Source organism: Schistocerca cancellata, chromosome 1 (assembly GCF_023864275.1).
Source record: "Schistocerca cancellata isolate TAMUIC-IGC-003103 chromosome 1, iqSchCanc2.1, whole genome shotgun sequence".
NCBI lineage: Eukaryota > Metazoa > Arthropoda > Insecta > Orthoptera > Acrididae > Schistocerca > Schistocerca cancellata.
In genome coordinates, this window is record NC_064626.1 from 899,892,688 (window position 1) to 899,915,561 (window position 22,874).

At 44.5% G+C, this 22,874-nt stretch overlaps 1 protein-coding gene across 1 annotated transcript in view; it reads left to right on the plus strand.

The window, feature by feature from the left end:
* LOC126112549 (serine/threonine-protein phosphatase 6 regulatory ankyrin repeat subunit C-like) overlaps positions 1 to 22,184 on the plus strand; it is a 129,079-nt gene extending 106,895 nt beyond the window's left edge. Inside the window, exons 7-8 of the mRNA XM_049915012.1 lie at positions 4,856 to 5,190; positions 16,891 to 22,184. Of these exons, the coding sequence (XP_049770969.1) occupies positions 4,856 to 5,190; positions 16,891 to 19,258 (2,703 nt within the window). The 3' untranslated portion in view covers positions 19,259 to 22,184. The remainder of the gene's footprint in view (positions 1 to 4,855; positions 5,191 to 16,890) is intronic.
* Positions 22,185 to 22,874: the final 690 nt, after the last annotated feature.

The following is a 22,874-nucleotide window of genomic DNA, read 5'->3' on the forward strand; positions in this document are numbered from 1 at the left end:
TATTTCTTCAGTGATTCACTTCTGCAACTACCATCTATATGCCGACGACATCCAACTGTACGTAAGTGCAAGCCCCAAAAACATTGCTGACGCAGTAGCGAGTATGAACGCAGAGCTTTGCTGTGTTTCTCGATTGGCACAGAACCTAGGTCTGAAACTAAACCCCAAGAAATCCCAGGTCATACTTATATCTCATCCAAAGTTAATCAGCCGGTACTTTCGCGAAACAGTCCCTCAAATACTCCTCAATGGTACCCAACTACCATACCAAAAAACAGTAAAAGACCTTGGAATAATCTTGGATGAACACCTAAACTGGGAAGAACAAACAGTCACAGCTTGCCGGAAATCGCTCTCCTCCCTCCATGCAATTCAAAAATTTAGAAAAATATTTCCAACCCATGTTAAACAAAAATTAGTCTTAACACTAGTCTTGCCTAATCTTTACTACTGTGGTGTAGTTCAACACGGCACAAATAGTGAAAATTCGAGATGCCTCGAGCTAGTGATGAATGCTTGCGTTAGATACGTGTGCAATATACGGTTGTATGATCATATCAGTCCTTCATACTCCCAGATAGGTTGGATACGCCCACATAAGGCACGCGATCTCCACACGATGTGCTTACTTCATCGATTTCTTAGCCACTGGTGCCCCCAATACTTATCTTCTCACATTAAACACCTATCATCATTCCACAACCGCAATACCAGATCGGATACGTCTAGCATCTTGGCTGTACCTTTACATAACACAAAATCTTTCTCCGTGTCATTCTCCATCTCAGCCATACGACTATGGAACGCGCTCCCCTGTGATATGCGTCTTATCCAGAACCACTCAACATTCAAGAGGGAACTTACATATTAGGGACGGTATAGCTACCATTGTTGTGCCCCTCTCATCTCTTTCTTTCTCCTCTCCATCATAGCTTCGAATTTTACCATTCTATTTCTCTTCCTCTAACCTATCTACCTCTTCTATATCTCTTTCACCCCACTCTATCGTCTTATGTCTCTGCTCGATGAGAATACCTCACAAGCTGCAAGAACATAACGAGAAAATTACCAACTAGCAATAGGACTGACATTCATAAAAGAAAAATATGTTTACTTTCATATACATAGTCATTACTATTATTATTATTATTATTATTATTATTATTGTTGTTGATTGTTATAACTATTTCTTTGATTGTTATAATTATCATTGTACTACTGTTATCTCTATTTCTTTTTTCTTTAACATTAATACTGTATAACACGTTATATGTCCTTAATGTTCTGTAGAAACTGTAACTCGTTCAATCTGAGTATGCCTGGTTAGGTGTAAGAGAGGGCCTGAAGGCCCTAACCTTGCCAGGTAAAATAAATGCATAAATAAATAAAAAAATAAATAAGAGAAATAATTCGTGCCATAATGCAGTGCCTGTATTGTTCAAAAGTATGATGCAATGTTCCTTCAGACATGCATGAATGTCCGAAGTAACTTAATGCTTCTAGAGCTGCAATTAAAACAGCTCCCCCTTTAAGGGAATATACATAATGAATGTACGAGTGCACTTTATAGACACATGGCTGACGACATGTGGAAGTTTGCGTCTGACCATGAAGCAAGTTCGGGTAGTCTAATGCTCAGGCGATCGCTCACAATAAGCAGGAAACCCGGGTTCGAGTCTCGGTCCGGCACAATTTTTCGTTATTGTCATTCTATTATACACATGATGGTTGTCCATATTCGCAAGTGTGCATACATTTCATGTAAAAATAATTATGGTGCGCCATCGATTAAACATATATTTTTTGTGTTTCGATATGACTAGAATAGTGTTCTATAATTTGATCATTCAAAACTAAAATTCATGTAACTTCAAAAAATGTTTTATGAACTGGTAGCCTATTTCTCAAAACACAGGGTGAACAATAATAAAAAAACTGCAGCATTCCTGACAGCATATGGAAGAGGAAAGGTCTTATGAACATGCCTCCGGAAATGGACGGTGTGCGTGCAATGACAACAAATCGTCCCGGGACACAGTACAGAGTTGCATCGCATCCAAGTCACAACAAGTGGTCAAAGTGGCCTCCACGGGATTGGAGGTGATAGGGCTAGCAGCGGTTGTCAACCCGCCAGGGTAGCCGAGCGCTGCTTCCTGGACTCGGGTAGGCGCGCCGGCCCCGGATCGAATCTGCCCGGCGGATTAACGACAACGGCCAGTGTGCCGGCCAGCCTGGATGTGGCTTTTAGGCGGTTTTCCACATCCTACTAGGTGAATACCGGGCTGGTCCCCACGTCCCGCCTCAGTTACACGACTCGCAGACATTTGCGACACATTCACAATATTTCACGATTTACACTGGATGCAGACAGCTGGGGGATACACTACTTCTGTCCCGGGGGGTGTGGGGTGGTGGCAGGAACGGCACCCGACCACCCCTTAAAATTAAGCATGCCAATTCCGTACTTAACCCTGCCGACCCTGCGCACAATGCGGGATAAAGGCGGTAGCAAAAGAAAGAAAGAAAGGGCTAGTAGCGGTTGTCATGCAGGATACACATAATCGTACTTTAGCTCACACCGTGTTGGCGGGCCACTTGCATGGAGCCTCAATATCGTGTGGAACCTGTTCCTCTAGAACCCGGCCTTCCAGATTTGGTGTACGCACAGTCTGCCGCCTCTCTGCACCTTCGTCTGTCTGAAAGGACCCATGATCACACAAACGCACAAAAAGGGCTTGAAATGTTCCATGTTGTTGGCGTCTGTGAGCGTACTTGGTTTGGAATAGCCGTGCTGCCTCTCAATCGTTTCTATCTGCTTGGCCGTACACAAACACCATCTCGGCTTGTTCCCGACATGAATACCGGACCATTCTGCTGCTTACAGTACGCTGCGTCAGTCACACCGCCTGCAACACAAAAGGAACACACGGCATGTCGTCAGAGGAACTGACATTCGTCAGCCCCATCTACTGTGGCGATGTTGCTGAGTGGTGAGCGCGACAGAATGTCAATCCTAAGGGTCCGAGGTCGATTCCCGGTGGGTCGGAGATTTTCTCCACTCAGGGACTGGGTATTGTGTCGTCCTAATCATCATCATTTCATCCCCAAGTCACCGAAGTGGCGTCAAATCGAAAGACTTGCACTCGGCGAACGGTCTACCCGACGGGAGGCCCTAGTCACACGACATTTCCATTTATTTCCGGACACATATTCATAGGACCTTTTTTCCTCCAATTCTAGTCAGGAATGAGACCCTGCAGTTTGTCAGTTTTATTAATGTTCAGCCTGTATATCAGTAAGTTGAAAACGTAACGAAAATACACTACTGGCCATTAAAATTGCTATACCAAGAAGAAATGCAGATGATAAACGGGTATTCATTGGACAAATATATTATACTAGAACTGACATATGATTACATTTTCACGCAATTTGGGTGCACAGATCCTGAGAAATCAGTACCCAGAACAACCACCTCTGGCCGTAATAACGGCCTTGATTAGCCTGGGAATTGAGTCAAGCAGAGCTTGGATGGCGTGTACAGGTACAGCTGCCCATGCAGCTTCAACACGATACCACAGTTCATCAAGAGTAGTGACTGGTGTATTGTGACGAGCCAGTTGCTCGGCCACCATTCACCAGACGTTTTGAGTTGGTGAGAGATCTGTAGAATGTGCTGGCCAGGGCAGCAGTCGAACATTTTCTTTATCCAGAAACGCCCGTACAGGACCTGCAACATGCAGTCGTGCATTATCCTGCTGAAATGTAGGGTTTCGCATGGATCGAAAGAAAGATAGGGTAGAGCCACAGGTTGTAATACATCTGATATGTAACGTCCACTGTTCAAAGTGCCGTCAATGAGAACAAGAGGTGACCGAGACGTGTGACCAATGGCACCGCATACCATCACACCGGGTGATACGCCAATATGGCGATGACGAATACACGCTTCCCATGTGCATTCACCGCGATGTCGCCAACATGGATGCGACCATCATGACGCTGTAAACAGAACCTGGATTCATCAGAAAAAATGACGTTTTGCCATTCGGGCACCGAGGTTCGTCGTGGAGTACACCCTCGCAGGCGCTCCTGTCTGTGATGCAGCGTCAAGGGTAGCCGCAGCCACGGTCTCCGAGCTGATAGTCCATGCTGCTGCAAACGTCGTCGAACTGTTCGTGCAGATGGTTGTTGTCTTGCAAACGTCCCTACCTGTTGACTCAGTTACAGCCATGCGGATAAGATGCCTGTCATCTCGACTGCTAGTGATACGAGGCCGTTGGGATACAGCACGGCGTTCCGTATTACACTCCTGAGCCCACCGATTCCATATTCTACTAACAGTCATTGGATTTCGACAAACGCGAGCAGCAATGTCGCGATACGATAAACCGCAATCGCGATAAGCTACAATCCGACTTTTATCAAAGTCTCAAACGTGATGGTACGCATTTCTCCTCCTTACACGCGGCATCACAACAACGTTTCACGAGGCAACGCCGGTCAGTTGCTGTTTGTGTATGAGAAATCGGTTGGAAACTTTCCTCATATCAGCACGTTGTAGGTGTCACCACCGGCGCCAACCTTGTGTGAATGCTCTGAAAAGCTAATCATTTGTATATCACAGCATCTTCTTTCTGTCGGTTAAATTTCGCGTCTGTAGCACGTCATCTTCGCGGTATAGCGATTTTAGTGGCCAGTAGTGTACGACTGTCGATCAGTTCCAGTCACAGAAGTTGAATGGAATTTCACTGCCACGTATCAGGGTACAGGACAAGTTACTGAGTCATTCACTCATTTTAACAATAGCACGGTTCTTCGGCGATGTCGCCTTGACTGTCGCCTGTGCCTGCAGAGTAATGTCACGGAGGTACCTACCAGAGGCGCCACAGCCCAGCACTGTCTCCGGCTGCTCTGCCGCAGGTCCGCGCACCGCGACCTGGACGTGGACAGCGCGGTGGTGGGCGGGCGCACGGCGCGCCAGGCAGTGGCCGCCGACCTGCCGGACCTGGCGTGGGAGCTGCCGCCCCCGCAGGGCGAGCGCGACGCCTGGTCGGACGCCGACCGCCTGCAGGTGCCGCCGCCCAGGGGCGCGGCCGGCGCCGGCGCGTCACAGCTCGCCCTGCGCTTCGCCTCCGTCACGCTCGAGTTCGGCGCTGATCCGACGGCCGCCAACCTGCTCGACAGCAGGTGTGAACGTACAGCCCCACGGCACCATCGATAAATCTTGCTCAGAAAATTTGTACACCACGTATAAAGGGTGAATCACCAATACTTCCAACGCATATATCTGACGTCCAAATTGGCGGTCCATTCGGGGCAGGGCGGTGTGGCGTTGAAGAAGTCAGCCCGACTACCCTGGGAGGCTCTTAATTCACAGTCCTGGGCGATGTGCTGTACTATTTGATTAGGTGCCCCACAATCATAGCTAGGGCTGAGAAGCTTTCCCCACTTGTATAGATAGTGTGCATATAGTCCACGTCCTGTTCGGATTCTGTTTAGGCTTTTCCATAGTTGTGGAAGTTCAAAGCCCTTAGGTTTCTCTTATCGACAGATAAGTTCACGGTTGCCGGGGGAGGCACTATCACTCCAGCTCTCGTGCCATTTAGTATCCATGGTGAAGTTGGCAGCTGACAGTTGTTGGGCCAGTCTTAAAAGGGGATTTCTGGAGTGGAGTCGTATTCTTTCCAAAGTTAGGACATCTTCATGGATAGGAAGTAGGGGGTTATTCATTATTTTTGTGTATTCCTTCATCAGAGTTTCCTGTCTTCGCAGGGAGGGTGGAGCTATATGACTAATTGTTGGAAGCCAATATAGTGAACAGTCTTTATGCATCCAGTTATGGTTCTCATAACAGCGTTGAGCTGGGTGTCCACCTTGTTTACACGCTTGCTGGTTAACCACGCTGGTGCCCAGTACTCGGCTGCAGAGTACACTAAGGCGAGTGCAGAAGTCCGTAGTGTGTCTGCTGCTGCTCCCCAGTTAATGCTGCAGAGCCTTTGAATGAGGCTGTTCCGTGAGCTTCCAACGCAAATATTGCGGAAATGGAAAACGCTATTGATGTGCTGATATCACAGAATGGACTGGAAGTCAGAGGCTCGTATTGTTAGCCAATCAACAGATTGTAATAATACTTACAAAGTGTGTTTTTCAGCAATACACTTCCTTTAATAGGACAGTGCCTATTGGAAGGAAGGAAGGAAGATTGGGTTTAACGCCCCGTCGACATCGAGGTCATTAGAGACAGAGCACCAGCTCTGTGTCATGGATGGGGAGGGAAATTGACCGTGTCCTTTCAAAGGAACCTCCTAGGTTGGGTTGGGTTGGGTTGTTTGGGGGAGGAGACCAGATAGCGAGGTCATCGGTCTCATCGGATTAGGGAAGGACGGGGAAGGAAGTCGGCCGCGCCCTTTCAAAGGAACCATCCCGGCATTTGCGTGGAGCGATGTAGGGAAATCACGGAAAACCTAAATCAGGATGGCCAGACGCGGGCCAGTGAGCTAGGAACCATACTAGTATTTGCCTGGAGCGATTTAGGGAAATCACGGAAAACCTGAATCTGGATTGCCGGACGTGGGTTTGAACTGTCGTGCTCCCACATGCGAATCTAGAGCGCTAACCACTACGCCACCTCACTCGGTCAGTGCCTGTTGACAATAACACACTAAAAGTAGGGTAAATTAGAATGTTAGAGGTGTTTGTTGCAGGATTCTAGTGCGAGTCGTTCACTGGAGATCGTATTTTGAAAAGTTCCCACACCAACAATTATACCACACCTGTGGTAGCACATGCTGGAGAGTAACATAATTGTGTACACTGGTTGTGTTGATTCTGACCAGTAACGAGACAACTGACCATCACAGGTTCTGTGCAAAATGACCACCATCAGCAGCAATCCTTTCTTCCAGTTTGGTATGGAATGACTTCTCCACGCGTGCTAGCATTTCGGCAGAGATGTCCGAGCAGGCGGCAGTATACTTGGCATGGCCCTGTAGATAGCCTCATTTCGCTTTCTCCACAGAAAAGAGTCTACAGCGTTAAATCCAGGGAATAGGCTGGTCAAGATACAGGTCCTTTACGTCCAGTCCAAGAATTTGAGAAAAATTCGTGAAGACATGCTGCACTACTTCATGTACTATGGGCTGGACAACCATCATGTTGGTACCACAATTCCCAGCTAGTCTGCAAAGGAACGTGTTCTAGCATCCGTGGAAGATGATTTGTCAGGCGGCTGCGATACTTTTGCACATTCATTATTCCGCCTGGGAAAAACGGGCCTATGAGCTGATGGCTCACTATCCCAAAACACACTTTTACACTCCATGGACTCTGATGTTCCACCTGACGAGGACAACGGGGATTATCATCAGACTAATAGTGCATGTTTCGGCGGCTTACCTGGCCATGATTGGTAAATGTGGCTTCAACACTAAACAAGATACATGATACATCCTGAGTATCCTGTCTTAACGCCCATGTGCAAATTTAACACGAGTCTCCTAATTGTTTCCACGCAGCTCTTGATGAAGAGACATGTGGTAGGCATAGAACATGTGTCGGAGAATGTGCAGGGCACTTGCCTGATTCATGCCACTTCGTCATGCGGTTTCACAGGAGCTAACGTGCGCATCAACTACAACATCAATAAGAACATTAATTTCCCCCTCTTCTGTCATCACTTGTTTCCTTCTATGTTGTCTAGATGTTACAGATCACTTTCACGTAACTGGTTGAAGTAGTTCACAAATAATTGCTGTCACGGTTGACGTCTATTGGGAGATCTTGCCGCATACACCGTCCAAGAACGGACTGCATTCTTCCTACACTCTCCATACACGGTGAGCTTGTCGGCTTTTTCTGCGTTGGTAAATCCCCTCCACCACTCCCCTACTGCTTGGACTATCTATCGATCTATCGCTTGAGCCTTGTCCTGCAGGTACGTAGGATCAGCCATCGTTAATCGAATTTTGCATGTTAATGTTTAAGGGGTGGCCGGATGTAAAGGAGACCACTTATAAAACACTAATACGACCTATTCTTGAGTACTGCTCAAGCGTTTGGGATCCCTATCAGGTCGGATTGAGGGAGGACATGAAGCAATTCAGAGGCGGGCTGCTAGATTTGTTACTGGTAGGTTTGATCATCATGCGAGTGTTACGGAAATGCTTCAGGAACTCGGGTGGGAGTCTCTAGAGGAAAAGAGACGTTCTTTTCGTGAATCGCTACTGAGGAAATTTAGAGAACCAGCATTTGAGGCTGACTGCAGTACAATTTTACTGCCGCCAACTTACATTTTGCGGAAAGACCACAAAGATAAGATAAGAGAGATTAGGACTCGTACAGAGGTATATAGGCAGTCATTTTTCCCTTGTTCTGTTTGGGAGTAGAACAGGGAGAGAAGATGCTAGTTGTGGTACGAGGTACCCTCCGCCACGCACCGTATGGTGGATTTCGGAGTATGTATGTAGATGTAGATGCCCTTCCTGCCACCACCTCGTCCCCCTGGGATGGAATTAGTGGACCCCACTGTCTGTATCAAGTGTAATCCATGGAATAGAGCGAGCCGTGTAACTGAGGCGGAACATGGGGATCAGCCCGGTATTCACCTAGCGGGATGTGGAAAACCGCCTAAAAACCACATCCAGGCTGGCCGGCACATCGGCCCTCCTCGTTAATCCGCCGGGCGGATTCGATCCGGGGCCGGCGCGCTCACCCCAGTCCAGGAAGAAGCGCGTTAGCGCTCTCGGCTACCCTGGCGGTTCCCCTACTGCTTGGACTGTCACACACTAACTGGCTAGCTAGTCGCAAAGCACTCAAGTAGCACACAAGCACACTGTACACAAACATGACAACATCGCATCTAGAAACTACGAAGGTTGAATGTCACAGACAAGTGTCGGTTTGGGAACTTTTCAAAATAAATCTCGTGAACCACTTGTACTAGAATCCTGCAACAATCTTCACTGCTATTCTAATATACCCTACGTTTTATTTGTTAATGTCAAAAGGTACTGTTCCATTTAAAAAAAGTCGCAAAAAAATAAACTTTCTTACATCATTACTATCTGTTTATTGGCTGGCAATAAAAGCCTCTGACCACCAATGCATTCTGTGAAAACCGCACATCAATAGCACTTCCCATTTCTGCAACAGCTTCGGTGCAGCTTTTAGGCCCCGTATATGTGAACATGCATGGGTCAACACCATCTGATCAAAAGTAGTCGGACACCTCTATCTAATGCGGAATTAACTAATAGATGTGTGTTTCTAGAGGGAGTGGTAGGACTGGGTTGAGCTGGGACTGGTTTTTGCCCACTGCTAAAGTAATTTTTATTTTATTTTCCCACAAATAGGCTACAGTAAATTTAAATAAATTTTAAGGTAATTACTCTTGCCAGAGAGAGAGAGAGAACTAGTTTACCGCCAAATAACAGGTCAAATCTGCAGCAGATTAGAGAACAAACTACCAGACAACCAGGCAACAAGGAAAATTTACAATCTTTACAAGAGAGGATACAAGAACTACCAATCGTGCTTCGCTATTAACATCAATTTAAATGAAATCCGCAGTAACGAATAATTCAGTAATTCATTTCAAGACTGACAGTTTCCGAAATATAACACAAGAACCATAATTGAATATGTCTGCACAAGGAATTTACGGAGGATACCAACGCAATATCATAAGCTTAACCAAACACTGAACAGTTAAATATTCCACAATAACTGCTCACAAATGTGCAAGTAATTACGTCAGACATGAAAACAGTTGTGCAACGAGTAAATTCTACGGAGGCGGTACAACGGAAAGCTGTCTGAATCTGAAAACCTGATCCATGACAGATTTTAATTTTTTCCAGTCACCTCGATCGGTCTTAGAGCACCATCGCCTCAATTTCTCTAGCAGTTTCGATTTTTCACGGACAAATGGTCTGGCACGTCTTTCTTCGACATTCAGAGTTGTTTTACCACACCGGAAGCGCATGCGCAACGTAATCACAAGTGTATAGAGGTTGCCATACACTTCCACCAACTCAGAATAGAATGTTGCAGCGTTGTTCCCTTAAAATACAGAAATCAAATCGCCGCACCATACTCCACTTTGTCAGTGGTCTTCAGCGTGTTATTTTGGTTCCTCCAGAGGAGTTGTACGATACTGCGGTGTGACGAGTTCCGTTTGTACGTGGACTGCAGGTACGTACCTGCAAAAAGACAAAAAATTTGTAATTTTTTTAGGTGATACTTAACCCTTTGAGTCACAACAATATAGAAAAATTAATTTTAAGTTTTCTCACAAAATTGACCTTTATTATCGTAGCAAGCAAGGAACACAATAGTAAATTGGCAAAAAGTAAACAATCAGTTGTATTAAAGTTTCTGTTTCTCTTTGGAACCACTGGAACACACAGTTTAGGAGTTATGCAAACTGGTGACAAATCATATTCATACAGGTATCGACCGAAAATGAAAAACGTAAAGTTTAGCAAGCTGTGGATGAATATGTTCGTTGTAGCGCACATTTCCTCGCGTAGCTGGCAGGACAGTAAACAGGGAACATGTCGATACCATGGCATAAGATCTTTGCGAGTTTCATTTTGTGTACGCAATTGAAAAGAAATTGTGCCTCCCAGACAGTCGCGTCGACAATATACGCAAATGTCAGCATTTGAGAGAGGACGTATAGTTGGGCTCAGAGAAACCGATTCGTGTAATCGGCGAATTGCTCGACATCTGACGCATGGTGCAGGGAATGGCAATTGAATCTCAATGTAGACAAGTGTAATGTGCTGCGAATACACAGAAAGATAGATCCTTTATCATTTAGCTACAAAATAGCAGGTCAGCAACTGGAAGCAGTTAATACCATAAATTATTTGGGAGTACGCATTAGGAGTGATTTAAAATGGAATGATCATATAATGTTGATCGTCGGTAAAGCAGATGCCAGACTGAGATTCATTGGAAGAATCTTAAGGAAATGCAATCCGAAAACAAAGGAAGTAGGTTACAGTACGCTTGTTCGCCTACTGCTTGAATACTCCTCAGCAGTGTGGGATCCGTACCAGATAGGGTTGATACAAGACATAGAGAAGATCCAACGGAGAGCAGCGCGCTTCGTTACAGGATCATTTAGTAATCGCGAAAGCGTTACGGAGATGATAGATAAACTCCAGTGGAAGACTCTGCAGGAGAGACGCTCAGTAGCTCGGTACGGGCTTTTGTCAAAGTTTCGAGAACATACCTTCACCGAAGAGTCAAGCAGTATATTGCTCCCTCCTACGTATATCTCGCGAAGAGATCATCAGGATAAAATCAGAGAGATTAGAGCCCACACAGAGGCATACCGACAATCCTTCTTTCCACGAACAATACGAGACTGGAATAGAAGGGAGAACCGATAGAGGTACTGAAGGTACCCTCCGCCACACACCGTCAGGTGGCTTGCGGAGTATGGATGTAGAAAAAAAAATCTGAATAGAGCCGGCCGCGGTGGCCAAGCGGTTAAAGGCGCTACAGTCTGGAACCGCGCGGCCGCTACGGTCGCAGGTTCGAATCCTGCCTCGGGCATGGATGTGTGTGATGTCCTTAGGTTAGTTAGGTTTAAGTAGTTCTAAGTTCTAGGGGACTGATGACCTTAGAAGTTAAGTCCGATAGTGCTCAGAGCCATTTTCTGAATAGAAGAAATGTCATTGCTCAACGATGTTGGCTGGAATAGGTGAACCACGGCCGAACACAGCGTCAAGGAGGAAGCGTCGACCTAGAGTGGCGACAGAACGTGAGAACCGAGCAATCGTCAGAGAGGTACTCAGAGCACCCAGGTCATCATTATCATCTTTCCGATGTGCAGCTGGTACTTCAGCGGCCACAAGGGCCAATAATAGGCGGCTCACAGAAAGGATGCTGAGCCCACGACGCCTCTTGTGCCGACTACCATTGATCTCTGTACACCAACAAGCTCGTTTCCAGTGTTGTGGGGCATTTTCGGCCTGGAAACTCATTGACTGGAGAAGAATTGTCATTAGTGATGCGTCCCGCTTCGAACTGAGCGCCAATGACCAACGAAGATGTGTCTGGAGCTACCCCAGACAGTGGAGAGATACCAGACTGTCTGTCGCCCGCCATATGGTACGACAAGCAGGAGTGATGGTCTTGGTTGCCGTACCATTTCATAACAGATCTCCTTTGGTTGTCATCCACGGCATCCTTATAGCATAACGGTAAGTCGACGATTTTCTGCGTCCCGGTTTGTTGCTCTTCATAGCAATCCATCCTGGGCTTACATTTTAGCAAGATAATGTCTGCCCGCACACGGCGAAAGTTTTACTGCTTGTTTTCGTGCTTGCCGAACCCTACCTTGGCCAACAAGGTCACCAGATCTCTTCCCTGTTAAGAATCTTTGGAGCATAAGGACAGTGCCCTCCAAGCAGCTCGGACCTTTGACGATCTAACGCGCCAGTCGGACAGAGTTTGGCACGACACCCCTCAGGGGGACATCCAACAATTCTATCGATCAGTGTCAAACGGATGATTGCATAAGAACCAGAAGTGGAACAATCCGTTATTGACTTGCTCAGTTTGTGAAAGCTCTTTCTCTTGGATAAATCACCCAAGCTCTATGAAACTTATCATTTGTTTGTCTGTACATATACATCACATCTACCGATTTCTGCCCCATTCGGATAATTCTTTCGTATTGCTACGTTTTTCCCCCCTTAGAGTGTATTTGAAAGGAGTTCGCTAACTTTCCTAGACACAGTCCCATATCTCGAAACTTGCCGAACTCATAATATATAAAATAAATTATAGTTCTAACTAATAAGCACAATGGGCCTAAAATTTAAAAAATTGTATCAAAAGTACAAACTGCTCCAGTGCTTTCATTTCGAAACACTCATAATAGCTGTGGTACAAACTCAAATTTACGTTACAATAACTTTAGATTTACTAACTTCCATTGTCAGTTACGTTCAAAAATGGTTCAAATGGCTCTGAGCACTATGGGACTTAACATCTGTGGTCATCAGTCCCCTAGAACTTAGAACTTCTTAAACTTAACTAACCTAACACATCCATGCCCGGGGCAGGATTCGAACCTGCGACCGTAGCAGTCGCACGGTTCCGGACTGTAGGGCCTAGAACCGCATGACCACCGCGGCCGGCGTCAGTTACGTCATCAGTATGATCACTATGGGAAAAAAACACATTCCACAACTCCTACAATTACGTATAGCACAGTCTCCATGACGGCTGTTTATTTGAACGCTGTACATTCTAGATGCACCTTATTATACCACTTGATGTCTTTGTCTTGCAATAGCATCGGTGGTTTCATGCGAAAGGCACCTAAAACTAGTACCGCAAAAATTGCAGAAATGGAAAGTGCTATTCATATGCGTTTTTCACAGAATGGATTGGTAGACAGGGGCACCTACTGCGCTGTAATAATACTTAGAAAGCATTTTTTTTTGGAAACATACACTTTTTTAGATGGAACAGTACCTATTCACATTAACAAATTAAAAATAGGGTATATTAGAATGGCAGTGATGTTTGTTCCAGAATTCTAGTGTGATTCATGTACGGGATATCATATTTTGAAAAATCTCAACACGGACACTTGTTTGTGTCATTCAACCTGCGTAGTTGCTAGGTATAATATTGTTATGTTTGCTTACAGTGTGCGTGAGTGTTTCTTGAGGGCATCGTGACTTGCTAGTCAGTTATTGTGCGGCAGTCCAACAGTAGGTCGTGAGCGGATGATGGGATTTACCAATGTAGAAAAAGCCGACGTGCTCATGCTGTATGCAGAGAGTAGGAAGAATGCAGTTCCTTCTTGCACGGTGTATGCGGCAAGATACCCCAACAGACGTCAACCATCCCAGCAATTACTATTTATCAACCTCTTCAACCTGTTACGTAAAAGCGACAGTTTAACATCTAGACAACGTAACAGAAGGAAACAAATGACGGCAGGAGAGCGGAAATTAGTGTTTTTGCTGCTGTTGCAGTTGATGCGCACGTTAGCACCCGCGCAACCACATGAGGGAGTGGCATGAGTCAAGCATGTGTCCTGCGCATCAACACAGGCTCCGTCCCTATTACATCTCTCTCCATCAAGAGCTGCATGGAAACGATTAGGAGAATCGTGTTAACGTCCGTACGTGGGCATTAAGACAGGATATGCCAGATGTATCATGTATCTTGTTTAGTGATGAAGCCACAAGCCGGCCGCTGTGGACGAGCAGTTGTAGGTGCTTCAGTCCGGAACAGCGCTGCTGCTACAGTGGCAAGTTCGAATCCTGCCTCGGGCATGGATGTCTGTGATGTCCTTAGGTTAGTTAGGTTTAAGTAGTTCTAAATCTAGGGGACTGATGACCTCAGATGTTAAGTCCCTTAGTGCTTAGAGCCATTTGAATCATTTGTTTGATGAAGCCACATTTACCAATCATAGCCAGGTAAACTGGCGAAACATGCACTATTGGTCTGATGACAATCCCCAATGGCCTCGTCACGTGGAACGTCAGCGTCCATGGAGTGTGACCGTGTAGTGTTGGATAGTGAACCGTCAGCTCATAGGCCCCTTTTTGATAGAACACTAAATGTGCACAAGTATCGCAGCCTCCTAATAGACCATCATCCACGGACGCTATAAGACGTTCCTCTGCAGATTATCAGGAAACTGGGGTACCAACATGATGGCTCTCCAGCTCACAGTGCCCAAAGTATTACAGCATGTCTGCAGGAATTGTCCCCAAATCTTTGGGTTGGACGCAGTGGACCTATATCCTGGTTGGCCCATTCCCTGGACTTGACCTTGGCAGACTTTTTTCTGTGGGGAAAGCTGAAAGGCGATGCCTACAAGGACATACCAACAACACCCGATGATATGCAACGACATATTACTGCAGCGTGCTCGGGCATGCCCACTGAAATGGTAGCACGTGTACGGCAGTCCTTCCATACCAGGCTGGAAGCGTGTATTACAGCTGCCTTTGATCATTTTGAACACAACCTGTGATGTTCAGTTGTCTCGTTACTGGTCGGAATCCACATAACTAGTGTATGCACTTCTGTTGTTCTTTGGTGTGTGGTACCACAAGTATCGTACAAGTGTCGGTTTGGGAACTTTTTGAAGTACTTTATCTCGTAAACGACTCGCACTAGAATCCTGCGACAGACATCACTGACATCATAATTGAACCTACTTTTAGTTTGTTAATGTCAATAGGCATTGTTCCATTTAAGAATGTATGTTTACACAAAAAGTAAACTTTCCAAGAATTATGAGAATCTCTCTATTGGCTAGCAATAAAAGCCCTTGACTAACACACCATTCTGTAAAAACTGCACCTCAGCAACACTTACCATTTCCACAATACCTGCGGTGCAAGTTTTAAGTGATTCATCATGTATCTAAATGTGGTTCCAAGCAGAAAACATTGGTTCTCAAAGGGTTAGGAAAAATAGCATAGAGTAATGAAATTTTGCGAATACATCCGTCTAGGCAACATATTTAAGTGGTTAACATTGCAAGATCAAGGGTTAATTAAGCGTGAGATAACCTATTGCAAATATGAATTGCTGGTACATTAATAACCGGTGTAACCGCCAGAATGTTGAATGGAAGCAGGTAAAAGAGCATGCGTTGTGTTGCACAGGTGCTGGATGTCAGTTTACAGGATGGAGTTCCAAGCGTGTTGCACATGGTCGATCAAGACAGGGACGGTTTATACTGTTCGTGGATGATGCTGGAGTTGCCGTCCGACGATGTCTCATATGTGCTCCATTGGACACAGATCTGGTGATCTAGGAGGCCAAGACAAAATGTGGACACTGTGAATCGCACGTTGGGATACAACAGCGGTATGAGGGCGAGCGTTAGCCTGTTGGAAAACACTCTTGCAGCGCTATGCATGAATGGCAGCACAAGAGGTCGAATCACCTGACTGATGGACAAATTTGAAATCAGGGTGTATGGGATAGCCACGTGTGTGCTGCAGCTCTTATACGAAAACGCACCCCAGACCATAATCCCAGGTCTAGGTCCAGTTTGTCTAGCACACAGACGGGTTGGGTGCAGGTTCTCAACTGGCCTCCTTCTAACCGACATCATTGGCACCGAAGCAGAACCAGCTTTCATCAGAAAACGAAACAGACCTCCACCCCACCTTCCAGTGAGCTCTCGCCTGACACCACTGACAAAACAAATGGTGTTTCGGGTTAGTGGTATGCACAGGGCGTCTAGTTCGAAGCTGTCCTTGAATGAACCGATTTGTAATAGTTCATTGTGTCACGGTGGTGCCAACTGCTGCTCATATCGCTGCAGCAGGTGCAGTGTGAAGCACCAGACCCATACGATGGTCTTCTCTCTCGGTAGTGCTACGTGGTTGTGCAAAGCCCGGTCTTCTTGCGACCGTACGTTCTCCTGGCCACCACTGCCAGCAACCGCGTACAGTGACTATATTCCTGCCAAGTCTTTCTGAAATATCACAGAAGGAACATCCAGCTTCTCATAGCCCTGTTACACTACCTCATTCAAACTCAGTGAGGTGTTTATAATGGCGTTCTTGTCGCCTTAAAGGCATTATTGATTAACATCAACTCACCACGTGCAGTCTCAAACTAACGTTCTCGACCGTTACAGCGTGTATTTAAATCAAACCTGATTTGAATTCTCACAGTCGCACTACTAGCGTGACTCTTATACGAGTGGCTCAGAATCTTAATAGACATCATCTTTCATACTTTGAAACACGACTACCAACTTTAATTTATGTCGCACAGCTCCTTCTTGGTCTTGCTACTTTTTGTCGTCAGTCTATGTGAAGACGATGTACCTGCCACTTTGTATTCTTCAGACGTCTGATTCTTCTGTGTCCATTTTCGCAGGACGGCGCTCCACGTGGTTGCTGCAACAGGCAACTCTGCGATAGCAGAGCTTCTGCTCTCCCACCCTCCGCAGAGCTTTCCAGTGGGGAAAAGAGCGGGTAAGTTTAAATCTAGGGCAGAAGAAAAGACGTTAATAAACATGAGAGATCGAGACGGAAACACCGCACTGCACTTGGCAGCTCGATGCGCTACGTCGGGAGACAAGCTGGACTGCCTGCGAATACTTCTGGCCGCCAAAGATGTCGCCCCATGGCTGCACAACTCGCAGGGCGAAACAGCTATACATGTCTCTGGGTGCGCAGCGGCCAAAGACCTCATACTGAAACACACCAACAGTGCACGTCCCGAGTGGCGACAGACGCACTACTCTGACGACGTGCGTAACCTCTTCGAGATGATCATTAACAATAAATTTTCAGAACTGATTGACGAGCTGGAGCAGAATAACGCCTGGCACCTGGCTTGTACAGACTATTGCGGATACACACTACTGCAGTATGCGGCAGAGAAAGGACTTTACGAAGTTGCCGAAGCACTGCTCAAAAGAGTGAACCTGAGTATGAGTTATGACGCAAACGGAAGAACGCCACTTATGCTTGCCTGCGTACAAAACGATTGTAAGATGGTCCGACTTTTATTAGAGGCAGACGGCATAGGAAGCAGCAATGTCAATGCATTCGATTCTAAGAACAACACTGCACTTCATTTTGCTGCCGAGAATGGAGATCTGGAAATCGTTCTGATCCTGTTGAGGCACGGTGCCGATGTATGCGCGAGAAACAAAACGGGAAAGTATCCGTTTTCAGCAGAGCAGCTAGAAGCTATACTGGATAAAAATCTCTACACTAAAGGAAATCGCTTACCTTCTCACAGGAATTACGTTGTAGTTTTCAATTACCGCCTTTTGGTGCGTCACAGGCAGTGTTCCCCCCCTACCGCAAACCTCAGTTCGATATTTCGAAGGCCCTGTAAAGTTGGCAAAACACGACGTGGCGTGCAAACGGCACCAGGTCTACAATCTCAATATTCAGAAATGTACTTCCTAAACTGTCTGATCAATTCGAAACAGCATACAAGCTTACTGCACCATCCTGTTATTTCAAGCTTTTTGAAACTGAAATATGATCGTGCAAAGTGGCTTCTGTATCTTAATCTCTTCCTCTCTATGATATTTGCCATCTTGATCAACACCTTCATTGGTGTACATATCAGTAACAGAGACAGTGACGATGAAACCGTAACCGAATTTTCTCTGCGTGTGGTTGTAATTATATTGGCAGTAATTATGTCAGTCAGAGTACTGCTCCAATATCTTCTCAGCCCACTGCCGTGCTTCAAGAACCTAGAGAACGCTGTTGCCTTTCTGGTCATTATTTTCACAGGACTCGTTCTATCTGGCTCACTTGGCTCGTGGTCCCATGCTGCGCTCACCGGCTCCGTTCTCTCCTCCTGGTTACACCTCTTCGTGCTAACAGGTCGCCACCATTTGTTTTCCAAGAATTTTGAAATGTTCAAAACGGTCTCCGCAAATTATTTACGCCTTCTCGGATCGTACATCTTCGTAGTCTTCGCATTCGCCTTTAGCTTTTACATTATCTTTTCTCACGTCCCCATTTCGAATAGAAATTCCTCAATCCAGTTTCCAGAAAATATTTCGGAACGTGTAGCCAACCTACCGTCTCACGAAAACTCGAGCGAGTGTGCCGAAAACAACTTTTTTGAAAGCCCAACGAGGGCGATATTCAAAACGTTCATTATGATGACCGGCGAATACGATGCTGGTGATTTGCCCTTTAGATCGAATTTCTGGACAGGCGCAATAGTGTTCATTCTCTTTCTGTTCTTACTGCCTGTGGTGCTACTAAATTTACTCACCGCACTCGCCATATCGGATGAGCAACGAATAAGAAGTATGGCAGGCACTTTGAAACTAGTCATTCAAGTGAAATTTTTGTGGGAGACAGAAGGGATGGCCATGAATGCACACGGCCTCCTTAAACACTGGGGCTATAGTAGACTTGCTGAACATCTTGAAACGCTTTGGGTTTTTCACAGAGTGCCTGCAAATGATGCCTACATAGAAGTATGGCCGAACAGGGTAGGAGGGATCCGCATTTCGGGAACTCATGACTCGTCTCATAAACTTAAGCCACGCATTGTGCAGAATGCGATAAACATCGTGAAAAATCGAACAGCGTCGTCTGCAGAGCCCAGTGACAAGCAGCGTATCCTTTCTGAAATACTGAAGCGGCTTGAATCGTTGGACGATAAATTCCAGAAACTAACTGTCGATTTGGAAGCAAGCCTAACGCCAACAACGCGAGAGCAGCAACCCGATGAATCGCTTCTTGCATTGCCAACACAGTGACTGCAGGCAAGACGGCATAAGAAAAGTCCCTGACAGCTCGCGGCTCTGTAGCCAACGGCTGCAAGAGAAAACAATAGCCAGGTATACGGCTGTGGCGACGCTGAGTCGTTGCCATAGAGATGGTTACAAAATCGCGTTACGCTATCGGTTGAGATAGGCGCGCGAAGCTCCGCGCCCAGCTCATTGCAACTGTCAGAAAACAACTTAGGCCGACTTAATTATAGCTGAAGAAATCTGAGGGCTGCCTTCTGCATTGCTTTTATTTGCTGACAATCGCAGCCATTCTGTAAGTTGTACGGGTGCCATGCCAACAAACTTCCATGTTATTATTAAAATGTTGATACAAGTAAGCCACAATCTCTTGTGACTAAAGATAAGAAAAAATAGTTTTATTTTCTGGCAAAATTCAGCGTCATTTTTGTCACATTCAGTGATTTTTTTGTCTAATATGATGTTATTTTAGACACACTCGGTGCTATCTTTTGCCAAGTTCGATGTTACTTCTATGCCAAATTCGATGTTACTTTGTGCCAAATTCGTTGTTACGTTTTTGCAAAATTCGATGTTACTTTTTTTCAAAATTCTGTGTAACATTTAAGACATATTAGGTGCCGTATTTTTGCCAAATTCTGTGTTCTATATTTTGCTAAATTTGTTGTTGTTTTTCGCCAAATTCGTGTTATTTTTGTCCACATTCGGTGCAATGTTTTGGCCAAATTCGGTGTTATTTCTTGCTAAATTCGCTATTATATTTTTGCCAAATTTGGTTTTGTTTATTTTGCTAGTTTAGTTGTTTATTTTGCAAATTAGATTTTTGGCCAAATTCGGTGCTAATTTTTGGCCGAATTCGGTGCTATTCTTGCTAAATTCGGGGTTATATTTTTGCCAAATTTGGTGTTGTATGTTTTGCCGAATTCGGAGCTATTTTTTGTCCACATTGGGTGCTATTTTTTAGTCAAATCCAGTGTTATTTCTTGCCAAATTCGGTGTTATTTTTTGCCAAATTTGGCAGTTTTTATTATCCTTTTTATCAAATTCTGTGTTGTTTTTGCCACATTCGACGTTTTTAGCGAAACTCGTTTCATTTTTTGCTAATTTCGGTGTAATTTTTATGTCAAATTCAAAGTTACTTTTATGCCAAATTCGGTGTTATTTTGTGCCAAATTGTCTCTTATTTTTTTGCAAAACCTGACGTTATTTTTTTTTGCCAAATTTGGTGTCATATTCGCTCCAAATTTGGTATTATATTTTCACCAAATTTTGTTTATTTTGCAAAATTCCATTTTTTTATGTTTGTTCCACCAAATTCGGTGTTTTTCAGATATGATATTGTTTTTTACCAAATTTTGTTTTTCTGATAAATTTCATATTATTTTTGCTAATTTCGGTGATATTTTCGTCCACACATCAGAGACCGTTATGCGGCAAATGAACTCTCAGTTTAATAGTGTAAACGGAACTCAGCAGTTTTAACAATCAATAACTATCACTTCGAATATTAGTAAACTGACGCTTTCAGATTTATAACATTTCTATGTGGCAAAATTGTAAATTTCACGATGTCTCTATAAGTCGACAATTTCGAATTATGTAGCCAAAAACAACTGATTTTGCGTTATTTTTTGCGTTATGGTTTTCTCGGAATTTTCCTGTCGCTACTTATGACCAAATACAGGGCACTTCGATGCATCTTTTCTGTCCGCCGAATAGTGACAGCAGGCTCTATTATACTACTTATAGAAGTTAAGCAGTTGCCGTTAGTGTTCTGAAGTAGTTGTAATACTAGTATATAATAGAGATCCACTGTCACTGAAGGACGATGGTGTAGGAGAGTGACCCAGTTTATAGATTTCCAGTAGTGACTGAATGGCTCTCACTGTACAGTGATAGTCCCTTGAATACTTCAGACAGAGAACATTTGAAAATACCCAAACACTTTGCAGCGAATTCATGGTCATGTTGTCCTTGGCTGATTGGGCTCCAATTTACACAAGCAGCTGACAGAGACCTCTGTTGACAATAAGTTCATTTGTTACAGATTATATCAGTTTGCTTCAGGCCTCTCTTGAAAATGATTTTGTTGCGAATATGAAATCTTGCAAATGGCCAGGCCTTCCCATGAACATCTCCATGTATCTGACATGGGCTCGTCATCGAAGCTGTTGCTGATTTAGCAAGATATAAATACCAGGCACAACTGATCACTGTATAATACTTTTGTTCAGGACTTCGCCCCTCCCTAATATCTGGAGAATCACAATATACTCGAGTCTCAGTTTTTCCGTTACCAATCTGTTTTTCCAAATACTTGTCCATGGCGTTAACAGCTGCTACTTCCGTAGCTAGTGGTGTTCCAGTGGAGAAGGTATATTCTCTTATGTTTCCGGTTTAAGAAGCAATCAAATAAAAAATTTATACGATTACTCAAACTCTTCTTGGACAAAACTCATTCCGTTTTGTGCAGCATTGTTTAACATACAAAGATCGCCCTTTTCTTCAAATCAGCTGATAAAAAAGTTGGTTTAACGGACATGACAAACTATGCAGAACAAAACTTGTGCTGCAAAACATCATTTACTGAGGTGCATGGTCTAGCCTGTATTGAATGTGTGCAAGAGTCATAATGACTTTGCCTCTGGGACTGTCTACTGGAATTTTGCACTCTCATAGTCACAGTCGAAAAAGGTCCATCTATAGTGTCCTACTTCCTGAATGAGATGTTTGTAGACAGGATGGTTATGAAAAGTTGAGTCTTTTGCTACATTATGAATCAATAGCGAATGTCGTCATAATTGTTCAGATAACACTGCCATGCGAGTGTAAGAAGAGACACGTAGCTAAACCCAAAACAAAATTGCTTCACGAGCAGCTAAGGTATTTGATTATAAGAGAAAAGTAGTTGATTTCGTAAAGGAAATCAGTGTTCTTGTGATGTTCCTTTGTATTTAGCAGTTCTAGTTAATTACTTTTACCTCATATCGTACCTTTATGTACAAATGTTTCTTTGTTTCTTGTCGTTAAACCTTTTGTACCAAGTTTTGTATGATCTATTTTGTAACTGTCAATGGAAGATCCCTACTTGCCTTTCTTACAAGTGTAATAAATATAAAAAAAAATCATATCTGGCAGCATGTCGGTTGCATAAATTTTGTACACTTATCAAGTATCCATAACGATCACACATCCTAACTGAATTTCATGGAAAAATTCAGACTAATAAAAGCTTTGCATCAGTTGTCAGTAATGAAATTCATGATCCTGTAAATAATCAAAATATTCAACGGTCGATTGCTCATACCAGGAAAGCAGTGGTGGCTCTGAATTGGCATTATTATCGTAAGAAAAGAACAGACAACATATCATACAATAGATTTTACACAAACTTAACTGCTGGCTCTATTAATAATTCTGAAATTGTGAGGTCCCAATTAAACACATGCCTACATCAATACTGTATACTAAGGCAACGCCCCGACTGACTGACACACTCACTCACTGACTCGTCATCGCCAGACCAAGCCTACTCTGTAGGCGTCATTTACGAAGGGATTTTTCCAGATTCCACCCCTAAGGGAGTGCAATGGGTTATTATGCCATTATTAACGCAATTTTGAAG